The sequence below is a fragment of the Colius striatus genome, chromosome Z (genome assembly GCF_028858725.1).
Source record: "Colius striatus isolate bColStr4 chromosome Z, bColStr4.1.hap1, whole genome shotgun sequence".
NCBI lineage: Eukaryota > Metazoa > Chordata > Aves > Coliiformes > Coliidae > Colius > Colius striatus.
In genome coordinates this window covers 25,091,916-25,111,930 of record NC_084790.1, presented here as the reverse complement: position 1 = coordinate 25,111,930, position 20,015 = coordinate 25,091,916, and the positions used below count along the sequence as shown (strand labels likewise).

The following is a 20,015-nucleotide window of genomic DNA, read 5'->3' as shown; positions in this document are numbered from 1 at the left end:
AGAATTACTTTGCTACACTAGTGTTATTTATTCCCCAAGAACAGGGGAAAAAAAAAAAAATCATGATGACAATTCTTCATAAACACAAACACATGGGAAAGCTGGTGTTTGAAAAAAAAAAAAAAAGAAAAAACCCAACAATAATCTGCATTCTTCCTGGAACTTTCTTCATGACAAATAAAAACTGGGGGAAAGGACAAGCAGGAAAAGTAGAGGAATAAACAGCTTGAAACATCCCTGCCAGATGTCTGACAAACACTATTCTTTTAAGAACTATACCTTCAAGCAATTAATTCTCTATCAGGTAGCCAGCTGCCAAGACTTCAGATCTACAAATCGTGTAACTATACTAACAATTTAGAGCAGCACTCAAAGGTTCCTGCAAAATATTCTTTGTATTAGCAGAAAAAATACAAAACAAGCACTCTCACATTACCTATCCATTTCAGGTACGTTATGTTTATTCTCCAAGCCAATTAGAACCTCTCTCCCACATCTATTGCTGGTTCTGTTCAGGGATTCCTTCTTCTGACACTTGCAACTTCCTTCTTCAGCTTCCAGTTTTTCCACATCAAACGTATGTTTCCCTTCCTTATGAGCTCTCTTCATTCCTTATCCTATTTCCTCTTCTTCAATACACCTCGTTACCCACCTAATATTTTTGACCACTGCAACTTTTAAGGAACTACCAGCTATCTCTCTCTCTTCCTTTCTCCCACCATTCTTGTTATTTCTGAACTGCTCTGTAAGCAAGCAGTTTACCTTAACTGCCCTTTTGCTTGCTTTATATAATCCAGAACTCCTATTTTATCATGCAAATAAGTGTAAGTTATGTTCTCCTACTCCTATGCTACTCATTTCCTTTGCAGCAGTCCCCCAGTGATTTTTGCCTCTGGATGAAATCCCCTATTCACTTCTTTGAACCAGTTGCTATTCAAAACAGTCTAACCAATCTCTCATGCAATCAGTCTCTACTTGCTCATCTCTTCGTACATTACCAAATCAGTACATGACCTCAGACTTTTTCCAATGTGCTCTCATAAAAGAGCAAAGAAGAATCAAACAATTGAATTATTTAGGTTGGAAAAGACTCTTAAGATCATAGAGTCCAACAGTTAACCTAACACTGCCAAGTCCACCACTAAACCATGTCCTTAAACACCATGTCTACATCTCTTTTAAACACCTTCAGAGACTGACTCTACAACTTCCCTGGGCAGCCTAGTCCAGAGCTTGACAATTCTTTTGGTGAAGAAATCTTTCCTAATACCCAATGTAAACCTCCACTGGCACAACTTGATGCCACTTCCTCTTGTCCTGTCACTTGTAACTTTGGAGAAGAGGTTGACATTCACCTCACCACAACCTCCTTTCAGGTAGTTACAGGGAGCACTAAGGGCACCCTTTAGCCTTCTTTTGTGCAGACTAAAAACCCCAACTCCCCCAGCCACTCCACAAAACACTTGTGCTCCAGACCCTTCACCAGCTCCACTGCCCTTCTTTGGACATGCTACAGCATCTCTATATATTTCTTGTAGTAAGGGACCCAGAATGCAACACTATTCAAGGGAGGCCTCACCAGTGCTGCATACAAGGGGATAGTCACTTCCCTGGTCCTCCTAGTCACACTATTTCTGATACAAGACAGAATGCCATTGGCCTTCTAGGCCACCTGGGCACACAGCTGGCTCATGTTCAGATAACTATTGATAAACATTCTCAGGTCCTTTTCTGCAAGACAGCTTTCCAGCCCCTCTGCCCCAAACCTGTACCGTTGCATGGGGTTGTCTTGGCCCAAGTGCAAAACCCAGCACTTGGCCTTGTTGAATCTTATACAATTGGTCATGGCCCATTGATCCAGCCTGTCCAGGTCCCTCTGAAGAGCCCTTCCTGCCCTCAAGCTGATAAAACACACATGCCCAGCTTGGTGTCATCAGCAAATTTACTGAGGGTGCACTTGACCCCTTCATCCAGATCATGGATAAAGATGTTAAACAGAACAGGCTGTAACACTAAGTCCTGGGTACTCATTGGTGACCAGCTGCCAACTGGATTTAACTCCATTCACCAACACTGCTTGGGTCTAGCCATACCTTTTTTTTTACCCAGCAAACAGTACAATGGAAATGACGTAAAAGCAATTTTTTGAATATAAAATCAGTATAGGAACTTAAAATTCCTTTCTCTTACATGACCTAAAGGAGAAGGAAGAAAGCCACTGAATTTAGCAGCTGGCCAAGTTTGTGCTGAAATCCCTAAGGAAAGAACTTTTCTCTTAACTGCTCTTCACTACTGACCTCTACAACATCTGACAAACTGAGAAGAATTTTTTCATTGCCGCATCAATTGACAATTCACAATGAATTCATGACTGATTACTATTCTTCTACGAGGTACAGTTCCTCTCCCAAGTCCCTAAATTCTATTTGGAAAAAATCCAACACCATCCCTTCACTTCTACATCCATTTCAACCTTGCTTGCATACTCAGCAGCATACTTTAGGCCAGCAATGCAAAGTTTGCAAAGGATGTCTGTAATGACAGCAGAAAGCAGCTAAGCATATTTACTGCAACAGAATAATTTTTTTAAAATTGTGTTTTATGCATATGTATATCTCACAATTCCTTTAAAAGTTAACAAAGTTTCCCATGAGTGTGTTTGCATGTTTTTTTCATTACTGTACACTACCACACCAAGGAACCACAGATGTTTTGTTTTATGACAGCATCTTACTAGTCTACGTGGCCTACCACACACACTTTATATAAACCACTTGAACTATGGAAAAGTTTTCATTTCTGTCCTGAAATACAGTAGTTTGATAATGGCTGTATACAATATTGCCAGCAGTAAAAAACTGCATAATTTGCCATGTTTGATTGCTTCAGTAATATGCCGAAACAAAATCTGTGTGAACAGCAGATCAGAATTTGCTGTTAGTATAACTGATGATGTGGCAACTCTAGAAACAGCTGCTGGAACAGTTCCTAGGGGGGGAAAAAAAAAAAGCCACAATTCCTCAGAATTCTATCTCACAGAGTATAAGTTTGGAAATTTCATAAGTGTTCAAAAGACCTTTCCTTAGGACATTTACATGGTCTGTAAAAGAATGTCAGTAATTTAACACTTGAACCGTTTCAAGCAGAATTCAAGCCCGATCTAGCACAATTTTCTTGTCCCTCAAGAAACTGCTGTGTTACTAGTAATTCTAAACACAAGTAATGCAAGAATTTTTACAAAGTTAAACTGACTGCTGCCAAGTATTCCAAAGTTTAAAGAGAAAGTTCTGTTTGCTTTCTAACTTTGCACAGACTTGAAAATTACTGAAAAAAACCCTACTGATTTGCCTGTATACTGAGAAATAGACTGATGGAACAGATTAGCTATTTGGTTTTGAATTATGTAGAAATTTGGGTTTTTTCCCCAGTTCTTGTAATTTGTTTTTATTTCTTTCCAAGACTTTAGACTAATTTCAGTGACATATAAGAGAGACTGTATGACCAGCTTCAGGGAATTATTTAAGACCATGTGCAAATCGGCGACATGCAGGTCTTGGCAGTGCCAGAATTGAGCCAAAGCTTCAATTTTGACCACAGAGCATCCTAGGCACCTGTACTTTTCCAGGAGTATTTAAGTGCTAACTCCTTACCTTAAGAATAATTTTGAAGTGGTCACAGATGAACCTCAAGCTGACTTCATTGCCAAGAGATGGTCTCTGATACAGCTTAGCCATAGGTAAGAACTGATGTCTATCACCTCAGAAATGGTCCAGATCCACCACCTGAGGAATTGTCCAGATGTCTGGCCACTTACCAGACCTCTATAAAGTCTGAAATTACAGACTTTCTTCAATGTGAGGGAGTCTAGGACAAAAGCTTCTACTTCAAGAGAATGGCTTGGCCAGTATGCTGGATGGGTGCTGGAACAAACAAGGCTAGTAAGTCAGAGACAAAATAAAAATAGCAAAAGGGAACTCATTTGTAGACCAGGAAGAAGAATTTGCTCGGCTGTAAAGAGTTCTGAGTTCCAGTATTTCCACTGAGGGAGCTCATGTATTTTATGCTAATTGTTGGACAAGCATCCTTTGGAGCACTGCCAAGAACTTTTTCTACAGAAATGCTCCCACTGTACATGAGTACAGTCCCCTCACCCCATAACATCTCCCTTCCTTACTGGACAGTAAGTAGTCAGGCATTAGCATTTGTCAGTATTTGTGACCAGTGCTCTCTGCTGGTCACGGAGATCATAGGATTCAACTCAGACTGGGGGAACCTATATACCAGTTTTATCAGCCACTGGAAAGTTTTTTAACTAAGCCATTAATTACAAAATACACCAGTTTCTCTATCAGAGGTGTGCCTTAAAGAAAGGCATGATATCTTGAATTATGAGCAGCAAGACCACAGCTCAGTTGAATACCAGATAACTTGTGAGATATTTTACCTCATGCTGCACCTTTCCTTTAGGAAGCTATAAACTCAGCACGCAGGAATATTAATTGCCCTAAAGGAATTCTCAGATTCCTACACAGCCCAGTGGATAGCTTTGGCGGTAGTTAATTTACTTCAAAGAGAAGCCTGGATCACTAGCACCCTGGGCTGGCTGCCCAGTATTTCATACTGCTTTAAACACCTTTAATCCCTACAGCACTCAGTCACTACTATGCTCAGAGTTTCCATCTAGGAAGCTATCTTATCACTGGTAAATAAGGTCCAGAAATGCACTTAAAAATATCAAAACACACCTCACATAATACAACCTATTTGGACATAATCAACTAAAAAATTGAATGCTCACAACACCGTGTTCATTGTAGTGGAAAGCATGTTTAAAAAACATCGAAGAAAGAAGGCTTAAGTGTTAAGTTCTCTAATCACTGTGGTAAATAAAACTTCTATAACTAAAGCTCTACATTTGTAATTCAGTAAGATGTCTGTAACTTTTTTATAGAAGGCAATTTTGTATGTGTGCAGTTCATTATTAAATACAAATTTATGGCAAAAAATTCACGTGATACTGAAGTTCCATATGCAAATGAATTTGGAAAATTGAATTTGTACATCCCACAGACATAAGCAACTCTCCACTCTGAGAGGATTTAAATTTGCTTTACATAATATGATGTCTTATATTAAACTTCTGCCATTACAGTATTTTTGCAGATACATGGTAGAACACTTACTTTTAAAACAATTCATAGAGACATCATTTGCATAAAGAAATTTTTGTATTAGTTTTAAGGGGTTTCTGCAGCTTAAATCCTTAAGGTAGTTGTAAGTAGAATTTCATTCCAAAAACAGAAAAAGAAAGGCAGAGAGGTAACTGTGTTTGCTTTAACCACACAATATCAACATCTGTAAAAATGGAACATAATTTAAGAAGCACAGATGCTGAAAACACCCACAAATATGAGTTGGTCTTCATTCAAAAGCTTCTGTTACTATTATTGTAAACTGTTGATAAACAACGATAATTTTTCACATTAAACATGAGCCATTTCCCTTTAAACTTGTCCTTGTCTGTGGCAGTTGATGATTAAGTGCTGCCATCTAGCAAACACTTCCAGAAAAGTTTAACTGTGGAAGCTCTTCTGTGATAAGACACTTGAAAATTCTTAGAAAGCTTTTAAAAAATGCAAACATACATAAGGAAGAAATTTTTTTTGAAAGATTCCCTCAGCCTGCATGCTTGCAAATTAAACATGAGACAAAAATATAATCAGTTTTAATACAAACCCTGCAAAAGCAAGATCGTATGTACTTGATATATAATAATTGCAAAATTGCAATTTTTTCATTCTACATGTTTCGCCTTGTGTAAGAGAATGTGATGAGTATAAAATGGTAAGAAATATTTGAATTTTCCCATTCTTCTCAAAAACTTGAGTCCTCACTGCTTCACATCGTTGTAACTTTCTGCAGGTTTTACTTTCTTCTCCCTCTTTCTTTGGGCAGAGAAATCAAAATGCAATGATCCTATACAGGAATGGGATGTCTGAATTACAAAAACGTTTGTGCGTTTTAACTCTTTACATAGTCACACTGAATCTGTACCATGTTATTTGCCAGCAGTAAAATGGAAAGTTTTCAACTCCTTAAAGTTACTGGACCATGCTAATTTGCAGATTCTGCCAAGATGTTCATTTTTTTTTATGTTATTATCTAGGTATATCTGTAATCAGAAAAAAAAAAAAGAACAATTATACACTTTCAACATAACATCTATTTGTTAATATTGAAATAATCTGAGTTTCTGAAGCTGTTACACTGATACAAACAACTTTAATTCAAAGAATAAAATAAATGATTAACATAATATCTAAATTAATTATTTGGTGAATAGATGAATAATTACCAGTGATTTCTGATGTTTTTCTGTCTTTATTTCACCTCATTGCAAGAATTGCAATTCCCTTATTTTCATCCAGGATCCTTACCACTGCACAGTAAATTCAAATCTCATATGTAATGTCACCTAAACACTATGGTATTTGCATTCTTCATTCCCTATTAGAACAATTGGGAAGATGTTGTTTCATGGAGGCATTATTCTTTAAACAAATGTTAATTTTTAAAAACCTAACTTTTGAGGTGTCTATTCTCCTTCAAATTCTTTGAAACTAGCCAATGAATTCAAAATATGCCAGAAAGGAGACACACACCACAGCCCTTTATTTGTCTCATTTAGTTGGAGGATTAGGTATTTGTTAATAATAACATTCAAGTTTTGAGTTTCTTCGGTGATTACAAGCTAAAACATCACCCATTTAAATGTCCTTTAATTTCAAAACACATATACACTTTACTTAATTATAACACAGCAAGCAAAGGCTTGATTTTTACACTAACAAATCTTTCTGTTAGGAGTGTGTGGTTTTTGTTTTCACCAGGACAGTAATTACCAGAACAACTCCTGCCACTGAAATAGACTGAACTGAAGCTACTTACTCAAGTGTTAAGTAATCATCCCTCCCATTTAGAATTAAGCTGAACAAGTATATATTATCCATACAAAGTAGGTGGTCTGCAACTTTTACCTGTGAAAATGCAGTTTATGAGATTGCTATGGATAGTCTAGAATAAAGAACTCTTTGCATGTCAATAACTAATAGTTTTCTTGGTTAGCAGTACCAAACTCATAACAGGAAGTAATGAAAACAAAGGTCAATTAACATTAAAAAAGATTCCAGTTTGTGTTACTGAGAAACATTGGTCTTAGACTATTTGTTCTTCACATTAAAAAAAAAAAAAGGTTAAAAACTTTGAAACCTATAATCACAGAATTTCTTAAAACTCCATAATTTATCAGACCATTATAATTTATGTTAATTAATAGCAGAAGTCTACCTTTGCCCGAATTAAAACCTAGAACATATAAGCATAGTACAGCTGAATTTACAAGGCCTTATACGGGAAGTATTGTAAATGTAGCTAAGACAAACAAGTTCATCAACTACACAAGGGTTACAACGTTCTTTCTGCAACATCTACCATCACACCTATTTGATACAGCCTGATGGGAAAAGAAATTTGTATGATCCCTAGCATTGGCTGATTGTTAGATGCCAAAGATATGATGTGTAGAGCTGTTTTGTAGTTACAGATCTTTCCCATAGCAGACTGAAGGAATATACAAGAAAAAATCCAAGAAAATAAGTACTTCTTATCAGTAAACCTTACAAACACATCTTGGTAATAAATATGCAGACAATATCCAGGTATTGGTAACAACATTTTTTATGATTAGTCTACAGTAATCAATACAGGTTTGATGCTTATGAAAAGGCACAGGTGTAGAAACACAAAAACTGTTTTACCTGTTCACATTAGGCCAGCACTCTACTCTTAGCCAGCCTCAGCTTCTGTTCTTGATGAGGTGGCATCCAGGATTTCAGTCTCTATTATTTTATGTCTAGGATGGACAAGCTCTGACGAAAGCTCCTCCCTCCAGTTTCTTCTTAGCATAATATAACGTTTGAATTACAAGGAACAGCATCCTCAGTGTCCTTACTGAAATTTTTCAATCTTTTATACAGAAATTCTATGTATTTTATTTTTTTCTGAAAAACTACTTGGTCACTCCTCAGTTCTTTTATCATTCCTTGTCACATGAGTATCTCTTTGGTGAAAGATCACCTGAACTTCATCAATGAAAAAAATCCCTGCTTCAAAAATGAATTAAATACTCTTCTTTCTTTAGCGATTCATTGGTATATTTCAGCATGATATCATTCAGGTTTGACCTTATATTTGTCACCTTGTAATTATCTATATTGTTTGTAATATGAGAGTAGTTTTTTTCCAATAGACTACTTCTCACTAAATTCTTGGCTTGCAAATCTGCTTCTGTCAGGGTTACTATATGCCTAGAACATAAAGTTCATTTCAAATACAAGTGTAATCTGAGAACACTAGTATAATCTGTCCTTCTGGTTCTGCTGATGACAAGTAGCAACTTTAACCATACTGTGAATAGCTAGGAATCCTGGAAGTGCACAATGCCATCTGCAGATGCCGATACAACACACGTCCAGGAGAACTGTGCTATTCCTTACATGTCGTAGCAACAAAAGAGGCTAGTTTAATTGAGTCAGACTTACTGTACATAATGGCCTGCAAATGTATATTGAAACCTCATCACAAGCTAAACACACCAAACTAACTTAATTCACAGTATAAAGAAGGAAAAAACACTTGAAAGAAACACAAACCACCAACTTCCTACAAAACAAGAGAAAATTAGCTTTAACCCATCAAATTCTCATTCTCAGCTCTCTCCACCTCCAAGAAAAAAAAAGGCAATACAGTAGCTTTGCTATCCAGGAGTTAGATTTCGGTAGGTTTGCTAGAATCACGTGTAAAACTTCACTGCCAACACCACTGCAGAAAGACATGGCAGGACACGACGGTGGAACCACATTCCACGTCGGGATGTTAACGCAAAGCACGCCTGTGAGTAATTGCGTAACGTCCCCCTAAAGGTAATCCACCCTCGCCGTACAGATCTCCGTCGTCGTTCCGCAGCACCCTCGTCGAGGGCCAGCACGGTGCGCCGCGCTCCCCAGGCGGACCGGCGGCAGCAATCTGAGGCCACACGGTGTGACCGCCCTGGGGCCTTCCCCACTGTTCCCGGCAGCCACGCAGGCCCTGGGGAAGGTCGAGTCGGCTGCGTCCCGAGCCGCTCGAATGGTGACACGGCGCTGCTCAGCTCTGCCCGCCTTCCCTCCCCTCCCGGTGCCCCGGCCCCACCGACGGGCGCTGTGTCCACCTGCCTCGCCAGGCCCTCTCACGCCTCCCCATCCGCCACCCTTCCCAGCTTGCTCCGACCGCCGCTGCAGAGGGCGCAGCGTGGGTGGCTCACCTCGTTGTTGAGGTTCAGCACAGGAGCCATGGTGCCGACCCCTACACGCGCCGTCCGTCGTGCCGCGCCGCGCCCCGGCCCCGGCCCGGCCGCCACCGCCACCTCCCCTCCGTGCTCTCCCCACGCCGTCGCACGGACAGCGTAAAACGAAACCGCGCGCATGCGCCGCGTCGCCTCCGCGCCAGGCTGACCCTCGGTGGGCAGAGCCGCTCTAGGCCGCATCTCGCTGGTCTCGGTCCTCCCGCTGCGCCCCGTCCCGCCCCGCAGCGCTCTGCGGGTCGTGAGGCGCGGCGGAGCTCCCGCCTTTAGCACGGGGGGCGCGGCTGGCGCAGGGGCCATTCATTTTAGAACTGGGGGCAAAGAAGGGTGTCTTCTGATTGCCACGGGCGGTCAGCGCCGTGGGCAGGGAGAGAATTCCGGGCCGGACGTGTCTGAGCTGTGCAGCATGCGTAGCTCCTTGAAAAAGGGGTCGGCTGGGAGCTTGGCACTACTGCGTGTCGCTTCAGGCAGCCACATTGTATCGTCAAATGGCTGAATCAGAGACCTGGAAAGAGGTACACCTCTGAGTCCTTAAACTCGAGAGACATCTGCCTCTCCGAAATAATCTGGGGTTCTTGGTTTTCTCACCTTGCTGCTGCCTTTATGGAACTAAGCCTAAAAAAACCATTACATACGCCAATGGTGAACAGTGCCATCTCGCCCCCCCCCCAGCCCCTTCTTTTTCTCTATAACACAAAAACTATTTCCGTTTTCATTTGAAGTTTTTAATTTTTGCAGGAGACACTGGATGGATTTTGCAGACATTAAGTCTAAAGCTTTAGCTTTGTAAAATTTTAGATATACAATTCATTTTAAGTAGTTGTAGTGAGGTGAGGCTGAGCTGGTGGTTTGGACATTGCAAGAGCTCAGTTTGAAAAGTTTGGCAAAGGCTCATCATAACTTTTCCCTGTTATTTCCAGTTTATTGTGCTAGAGGGAATTGTTGATTTAAATACTTAAAAATGTTTTTCATTTTACTGAGACGGAATTTTCACGAAACTCGTACCTAAATGTAAGCAAGTCTTAGCATGTCTAGAGAATGAATCAGTTGTTGTTCCACATTGCTGTTTTTCTGTTGCAATGTTCAAAAGAATTGAGGTCATATTTGAAAATATTTGGGAAATTATTTTAAATACAAAAACCTTTTAACTTCTACAAATAAAATTGGTTTCAGGAAATTCTTTGGAAGCTCACAAACAATTAGCTGGCCCCTGGATGGCACTGTTGTTCCTGGAATTCTGTGTTGAAGTCTGAATATTTAAACAAAATTGTTGTAAGCTGTCTCTGTAGTGCATTTTATCTGCAGGATCTGGCATTTAGATCTTGTTATATTTTAATGCTTGATTTCTAACTGGTGCTCAGGAATCTCCTGTAGGTGAACTGTAGCTAAATCACCTTTGACTGTAATTTTTATCAAGTCTTACATGCAAATGGAATCAGTCCAGGCTAGTCCTTCAAAGTAAAACTCTTGAATTCTACTTCGGATGTTTCAGAAAGCAGTACTGATCAGTGTCAGGCAAGTTTCACTAGGATCCAAAAAAGTCAACTGAAATTCCTTTGAACCTATCTCTTCATAGCTTAGTATTTTGTTCCAAGAGGAGATGAATTTCAGGTTAAACATACAGTTGCTGAGAATGCTTTGCCTCTGACTGCGGTTGAAAGGTGTTCCCCACAGCTGCTTGGAAAATTTCTGACTTGAACAGTTCTATTCACTCTACCTACAGTCAGCTGACCATCATAGAGTATTCTTTGTTTTTTACTACCACTAATGCTGAACTGTAGCAAGCAGCTATAGTGTTCTACATAAGAAATAGCTGTATCTGATTATGTTGGCATATAAAGCAGTCTTGGATGTGATGCACTCAATGCTGTCAATATGTTTTTAAAAGTGTCATGGTTTAGGCCCATCAGGGAACAAAGACCACGATTAGCCTCAAGTACCGAAGTGGCTGAGAATTGCTCGAGGGCAGGGAGGGCTTAATTGCCGCTTAAGGTTCAGGACAAAACAGACCAGGCCACTCTGTTTGGGGAAGAAAACAGAAAATAATTTAATGCAACATCAACTAAAACATACCCCAAAAACCCAAAACATAACCAAAATGAAACAACACAGAGTAATACATTAATGAAGAGTCCAACCAGCCTTTTTAAGAACACCTTCTTGCCACACCTCCCCTCTTCCCGGGCTCAGAGCCCTGATCCCGGGGTTTTTACCCTGTCCCCCCCTAAATGGTTCGGAGGGGCAGGCAGTGGGGGTTTCAGTCTGTTCCTGATAGCTTCTGCCATTTGTCCCTTCTCAGGATAGGTGGGCTCTGCGCCCATCTTCCCTGCAAGTCCATGGGGTAACACACACACGGCAGGCCTGCACAGGCTGCTCTGACGTGCACCTATTCCAAAGGCTCCTTTTTGCCTCTCGTGTGGGGCTGCTCTGCGGCGTGCAGGCTCTCCAACACGACCTGGGCCATGGCCGTCTCCTCACACAGTCCCTCGCCCGTCCGGGCTCACTCACATGGAGCTGCTGGTAACTCTCGGTCCTGCCATGGATCTCCATAGGTTGCAGGGGCACAGCTTGCATTCTCTCCACAGCTTGCAGAGGGGTCTCTGGTCTATTGCTTCTCCTTCCTTCCTCCTTCTCTGGCTGAAGGGTCTGCGTGGTCGCCTCCATCTTGTATCACTCATACACCTCCTGACTCGCATTCCGTGTCCAAAAACTCTTTACCGGGTCTTCACTGCAACCCGCTTCCCCTGTTACTAAGCCAAAAGTTACAGAATATGATCTTTATACCAAGTGTAAAATTGGAATCAGAAACTCAGTAAGGAAAGGTCTTCTGAGGAAGACGAAGAAGTGCTTCCCTTTGGCTTGATCTTTTATGCCAAACTGATTGAAAGACAGAAGTAGGATCAGGAAACCAGCTGCAGTTCTGTGACTCCAACGAGTGCCAGCATGGCCTCACATCAATTAGAATTGTTCGCTGCCTGTATAGCCTGGGTCATAACTTCAATTTTCCATTCCATTTCCTCTGGACACTGAAATAACATGCTTTGAAAATTTCTTGTAGACCCTGATGACATACTTCTGGTCCTTCTTCATCTAACAATTTTGTTTTCTTCTTACTCTGTCACTGATGAAATTTTGTTCTTTTTGTATTTTTGTTACTTTCATCTTTTTAAACCTCAATAGTCTTCTAGAGTTTGAAATCACAATGCCTCACAGCTGGTTCATTGGCTCTTTGTCATACTATTTTTTTACTTAAATTCATTCTAAGTCAAGATTTTTCTTGTCAGCTTGTCACAATCAGGGTGCTTTGAGGCATTGCCCTGTATAACACTTTCATACTTTGATGCTTTGTTATGACCTTTCTTCCTTTTATGTCAGTATTTCACTCAGATATTTTGGCATGCTTTCTCAGTGTTTGAATACATTTTTCTGGACCATCTTCTCAATGTGAGAACAGCTGCCTGTGTGTGGACATGACAAGACAGCATGTATTTGTAGGACATAATATGTTGCAAAACAATTTGAGGGACACAATATGTTGCAAAACAGTACTGAGTGGAAAAAGGGGGTTATGACTGAGTCCAGTTTGCCTCCCATTATCTTGGCGCTCTCCAGTCTTGTGTGATGTGGTAGCAGCGCTGCTGACCATCTTGCAGCTACATGTGGCCTTGATCCTGGAGGCAACTCATGTAAGTCATATTTCTTACTGAAATTTGCAATTATTTGAGACACTTGCACTTGTATGGACAGTAAAGATGCAATGAAATAAGCATTGTGTTTTGTATTGAAAATGATAGTAAGTAAATTTTGCCATTTCAATTAATTGTTGACATTTTGTCAACCAAGTTTAAAAATATAAGAAATTTCACAGGATGAAAGTTGCAATAATATTAACTAGATATTGAGGACAACAAAACCAGAAGGTGTTCTGTGAGATGTAGCTTCCCATATAGCAACTTGTGCACTAAATTCTCACAGAGGAGCTTCCTTTTACTTACAGCAAAGCATCTGTTCTTGGCTTGCTTCCTTTCTTTTTTTTTAAAAAAAAAGGAAAAAAATATTATTTTAAAAAATTTATAGTAAAACTTTAAACTATCTAGCTGACATTAGCATCCTGTTCTTCACTTGTCTCTGTGCATGTCTATAGTAAGAGAAAATACTGGCATCATACAAGAAGAAATTGAAACGGACATATGAGCTAATGAAATTGTTTATAAAAGGATATAGGAAGTACTAAATACTTTGTGATGGAGCGCAGAAGAAAACAATGCTCATTACACATTTCAAATAAATGTCCCACGCTGGAGTTCACCACAAAATCATCTTTCCAGTTTCTGTTTTTCATATACATTAAAATAGACATTAAATTCAGAAATATTTCTGAGATTTAAATGCTCAAAGAGTAGCTGAACACTGAGTCAATTTTAAGTAGGAAGCACTTTCCAAGATCATTCTATTTCACAGAATCACAGAATCACAGAATGATGGGGATTGAAAGGGACCACTAAAGGTCATTCAGTCTACCCCCTCTGTTCAAACAGGTCCATCTAGATCAGGTCACACAGGAACATATCCAGGCAGGCTTTGAAAAACTCCAGAGAAGGAGACTCCATACCCTCCCTGGGCAGCCTGTGCCAGGGCTCCCTCACCCCCACAGTAAAGAAGTTTTTTCTTAAGTGGAACTTTTCTGTTCCAGCTTTTGTCCATTACCCCTAGACCTCTCACTGGGGACTACAAAAAGAAAAAGTGCTGCCCCATCCTCTACATACACATTTCAATTACTTGTAAGTATTAATGAAGGCCCCCCTCAGTCTCTGGAGGCCGAACAGCCCCAGGTCTCACAGCCTTTCCTCATAAGGAAGATGCTCCAGTCCTCTGATAGTCTTGGTGGCCCTGTGCTGGACTCTCTCCAGAAGTTCTCTGTCCCTCTTGAGCTGAGGAGCCCAGAACTGGACACAGGACACCAGATGAGACCTCACCAGGGCAGAGTAGAGTGGGAGCAGAACCTCCCTTGACCTGTTGGGCACACTTTTCTTGATGCATCTCAGGATGCCATTGGCCTTCTTGGCCATGAGGACACATTGCTGGCTCATGTTTAGTTTATTATCAATCAAGACTCCCAGGTCTATAGTAACAGAAGGATGTGATCACCTAGGATTCAAATGCAGTGAACTGCACTAAAGAGCATATTCCAACCTGTTACATAACATGGGCAATAGCCAGTAAGTCTAAAAAATTTAAAAGTACAGAAATAATAAAATAAGTCTGCAGTAAAAGAGCTAATTTTTTGGTTCTGTCTTAAAAGTCAAAATAACTAGTTTCATTAAAGATTTTTAAGGCTACCAAGAAATTCTTTAATATATATTTTTGAGTCTTTATCTTGCATAAATAAGATTTAAAATTTCAATATGATAATGAAATTGTTAACTAGGTTCACTGTATATTCATATATGGGTTGTTAATGTGTGAGAAAGAAGGTCAGCTGTATTTTCTCAGTAATCTTTTTCTAAAGAGTATGTTCTCACTTTTTTTTTTGTGTGTGTGTGAATTAATATCATTAAATCACCCATGATACAGCAACTACATGGCATTCACAAAACACACCACTCCATATATCATGGCACTAGCGTTTTAGGCATGTTAGTTTGACTGGAATAAGGTCCAGCTGTAACTGGACCGCTATAGAGCATTACATACATATATGACATAGTGGATTCTGTGTGTTGAGAATATAGTACAAGAAAGTTAAGTGTAGAGCATTTCACATTTTAAGCATAATCTTTCTTTTTTTTTAATGTAATATGTGATGGGCTAAGATTTTGTAGAAGATTAAAATGCTAAATATGAGAGAGTCTTAGAAACACCTCACCAGAAGAGTAACATAGTCTCATACAACAGTTTTGGCAGCTGCTTTGCAAGTGTTGGATTCTGTCAATGTATCCAGACGAAATTGCTATTAAAGGTATTCTAGAATATTGACAGTAATCTCAAAGACATAGGGGAAATCTTCTTGAGGGAAAGGTGACGGCATTTTAATATAATTTCTAAAACCGTAAAAAGCCTATTTCAAAATATATTCAATGTATTTTTTTTTCAGAAAATACAAAGAAATAAGTATACCTGAAAGTAATTTGACATCTGAGAGAGAAGAATGAACATATAATAATTGTTTTTCTGCAAGAGATTATTGCCTACTTTAATTTACTAGTTTATCGACATTTTAGTGTATCCTTTTCCTCCTTCTCATACTGCCTTGTATTTACACAGTACATTGTGAACGGACACAAAAGGATTGTTTTCCCATTTCAAATAGTGTTTGCTCCTATTTGAAGCAGAGTCCAGCTCATTTTGCTCTGAGTTGTCCAGAATCCACGTGAATGTGAGCTTTATGACAGTATTATTTGCTTGCACTAGCAAACAGCACTGAGAGGCAGACCTCAGGTTTGATACTACTTGCTACCTCACCTCACCTCACCTCACCTCACCTCAGCTCACCTCACCTCACCTCACCATAATAACCATCTATGCACAGTTTTCCATTGCCTCCAATAGCATCTGGGAAAGAATATAAAGTTCTTTAGAGTGAAGATAAGAAGCTTGTATTTAATGTGTAGGGAAGACTGCAAAAGAAGAGTGAAAATTGCTTTCTAGGAAGATGATCTATGCATACAGTTCCAAGGCACAGATCTGTATTAGTCAAGGCCATAGACTACTGTGTGGATATAACTGTAATAGAAAAATGGTAGTAAAAACCTTGATGAGCTTATAAACTCCATCGGTGAGCAGCAGAGACTATATGTTTGAGGCAAAACCATTATATATTAGACAACAAAATTATCTGAATATTTAAGGCCCCATGTATGAGCTCTGATGCCTTGTATATGTCTATTGAAAGAATAGTGCTGCTATCATTGTTAGTTCAGAAAGGATGTGGGAGAAATGACTGGAGGGTAATATTAGGATGGTAGCCTAGTTGATGATTAGACATGACAAGATAGCAGGAAGACAGGCTGAAACACGAGTTTGGCTGAGGGGTGAGTTTGGAGTGGAAAGCTACATCTGCATGTTTCCATCTAGAGATGACTGCTGAATTTGTAATAGCAGAAAAGATTACTCAAAGGTAAGATTCAGGAGGAGAAAAGGACAAAAAAACCCCCGAGCTCTCTCCAGTCCCTTGCAGGAAGATCACTTGAAAATTAAGCTGCAGAAGCTCTCTAAAGAGATTTCATGAGCAGAAGCTGCACGAGCATACAGTATCAAGATTTACAGCGAGTCTTTGTTACAGCACACAAACAAATGACATGCTGGGAAAGATGAGAGTGAAGTTACTCTTGGTGACAGAGAGGTTGTTGGAATTCATAGTAAAAGATGCACCGGTGTTGTATATGGAGTGAAAGCTATATGAGTGCTAATACCGAGTCCCTGGAAGGGAGTTTGGAAGTGTGTGATGAAGCTAGGAAGTGCGTGGAGAAAGGGTCTAAAGTATAGTAAGTGGGTTGACTGATGGGCTCAGTGGGGCTATTTTTTGACTATGTTGTAAAGAAAAAGCTGCAGAGAATGAGTGGACAAGGAAAGCAGAAATTGTAGGATGAAATTGAAAGTAAGTGAGATCAGGAATAGCAGAGTCATTAGTGCAAATGGAGAGTTGTGAACAGGAGAGTAGATAAGAAACTTCTTGGCCAAAACAGAAGAGAATTTAGCGTCCATAGAATAATGTTAGTTACTTACGTGACAGTATAAAGCAAAACATGATAGTGTAATTGTACTCTGAAAATTCAGAAATTAAGTTCTTCCAGAATTTAATTTCTGTAAGCAAAATTCTGTGTGTAGAAAAGTCTGAAGGTCAAAGTTTATCACAGCTACTGTTAGACTTTTAAGCAGGATATTTAATCAGGAGTCAAATCAGCATAATTGTCCCTTCCATTCCCTTCAGAGGGAGACAGAGAGATACGTCCAGAGAGTACTTAGGCTTATGTAAGATCTCTGGAGGTCCCTTCCAACCCTACCATTCTATGATTCTATGATAAGTGAAGGGTGACTAGATACTTAGCTTAAATACTGCAATTAAAAATTAGGTAGGATGACTTTTGACATGGGTATCGTAGTTCTGAAGAAAAGCTCGGAAATGTGAAGTCTCTAGCTGATATTTGCTAACTAAGTCTGAAGTCATAAACAGATGTGATTTTCTCTAGATATCACAAGGTGTTTCTTGAGTGCTCCCTCTTGTAATTAAAAGTCAATGTTTGAGTCAGTATCATCTTTCATCAAATTTATACACAAAAGCCGTTGGGGAACTGGACTCTCATAGTGTATTCCATGGAACATCTGAATAATTAAGCTCATTCTTTTTCTTTCTTTCTTCTTTAAAACTGATCTAGGAGTTATGTCTACAGATCTGAGCAGAATTTAGAGAAATTTCCTCAATCAGAGGAGTCAAGGGAGCTCCTCAGACTCCACAAACCAGAAGATGATCTGGTGGAGCTTGCTCATTTCTTAAATGAAGCCTTAGTCTGGTAGCTCAAATTACTTGAGTTTTTAATAAACAAAGTTTGGAATAGTACTACTTTGAAAATATGTAATTGCATAATATTATCAGGTGTTGATTAATGAGAATCTTGCTTCAGCATTGATAGTAATGGTAGTTTTGATGTATCAAGAAAGATAACAGACACACAAGAACAAATTTGTAATGGTGTCAAATTCTCTGACTTTCTTTTAGTCTACAAATTAACAATTGTTTTTCCCAGAATGTGCAAAGGATTGTTGCATTTTAACCTAAGATTCTTGAAGGGATTGTTTCCCCATATCATGTTCTCAAATTTATATTGGAAAAAACCCCACATTTTTAGAAAAGAAAATAATCTAAACAGAAGCCTGGAATGTACTATAAGTATTCTGAAAGTAGTTATTGAAACAGTTGCTGGCACTTATGAGCACAATTGCAGAAATAAAAAGGGTTCTAGAAAGTTTGGATAGCTAAGAAAAGTAAAATCTGCAATATTAGGCACATACTGTTTTTTATGTTCACAGAATGGTACAGGTTGGAAGGGACCTCTAGAGACCATCTAGTTCATCCCCCCTGCAGAAGCAGGTTAATCTAGATCAGATAACAGAATGCATCCAGTTAGATGTTGAAAATCTTCAGAGAAGGAGAGTCCACAACCTCTCAGGACACACTGTTCCAGTGCTCCCTCACTGTAACGGTAAATAAGTTTCTCTTCATATTCAAGTAGAATTTCCCATGTTCCACTTGTGTCCATTACCCTTGTCCTGGGCACGACAGAAAACAGACTTACCCCAGCCTGTCAACACCCACCCTTCAGGTATTTATAAGTGTTTATGAGGAACCCCTACACTCTGTCCCCTCATCCAGGTGTTTGATGAAGATGTTAAACAAGACTGGCCCCAGAACCAATCCCTGTGGAACACCACTGGCCATAGGCCTCCAAGTAGACTTGGTGTTGTTAATCACCATCCTCTGTCATTCAGCCAGCTCTTGATCCATCTCACCATCCACTCATCAAACTGCCGGAGCTTTCTTGTGGGTATGTTATGGGAAACTGAGTCAAAGGCTTTGCAGAAATCAAGACAGATGACATCCACTGCTCTTCCCTCATCTAGCCAGCTGGCCATGTTGCAGATACACAATTATTTTAGTTAACAACTTATCATCACAATAAGTAGTCAAGCACTTGTTAAGCACTTGTTAATCACCTAGTAATAGTTCAATCAATTAGCTAAGCACTTGCAAATAGCTCAACACCTATTGATTAAGTAAGTATTCATTTGAATCACATAAGGATCAAACTGCAAGAGTTACATACCACACCTGATGGGGACCTGTTACCTTAGCTACAAGACCCTGGTAAATGTATTTGTTAGGTTACCTTGGCTGTTACCTTAGTTGTTACTAAAACAAAGGGACTGATATCTTTTTTTGACCAATCACTGTGATTTTTGAAAGTTTGTGTTTGTTGGGAACCAATCAAGGTGAAGGGCTAAATTGATAGATGGACATTTTATGCATGCTTGTGTTGGCAAATGTGATTCTTTTGTTTGAGCTGTATATCCCCTGTGATTTCCCAGCGCTGCATAATAAAGAAGTGCCTGGCTTATCTGCATTCCTGTGTAGATAAGTTTTTCAGGTCAGTCAACAGCCATAGAAGGCTGTCAGGTTTGTTAGCAGGATTTTCCCTTGGTGAATCCATGTTCAGTTATCCTGGAAACTTTCTTTTCCTTAAGTGTTTAGAGATGACATTGAGGATGAGCTGTTCTATCCCCTTTCCAGGAATGGCGGTGAGTCTGGCTGGCCTGCAGTTTCCTGAGTCCACTTTCTTGCCCTTTTTGAAGACTGGAGTGACTTTGGCTTTCCTTCAATCCTCAGACACCTCGTCAGTAGTCCATGATCATTCAAAAATAATGGAGAGCAGTTTAGCAATGTCAGCCAGCTCCTTCAGCGCTCATGAGTGGATTCTGTCTGGACCCATAGATTTGTGGGTATCCAGCTTGCTTTGCAGTTCATATGTATTTTGTAAACTGCCCTTATACGTCTTCACCTGACCAACCTTAAGAAGAGAGTATGTTACTGGTTGATTTAAAGATATGTATACTATAACAG

General features: G+C 39.7%; 1 protein-coding gene across 4 annotated transcripts in view; it reads right to left on the bottom strand.

Annotated features, from left to right (window-relative positions):
* Window positions 1-9,478, bottom strand: part of SRFBP1 (serum response factor binding protein 1) — a 79,773-nt gene extending 70,295 nt beyond the window's left edge. For 3 of the 4 annotated variants that reach the window (XM_062019155.1, XM_062019158.1, XM_062019159.1), the window contains exon 1: window positions 9,362-9,478. In XM_062019155.1, the coding sequence (XP_061875139.1) occupies window positions 9,362-9,391 (30 nt within the window). In that variant the 5' untranslated portion in view covers window positions 9,392-9,478. The remainder of the gene's footprint in view (window positions 1-9,361) is intronic. The other variant, XM_062019156.1, reaches the window with a different exon arrangement.
* Window positions 9,479-20,015: the final 10,537 nt, after the last annotated feature.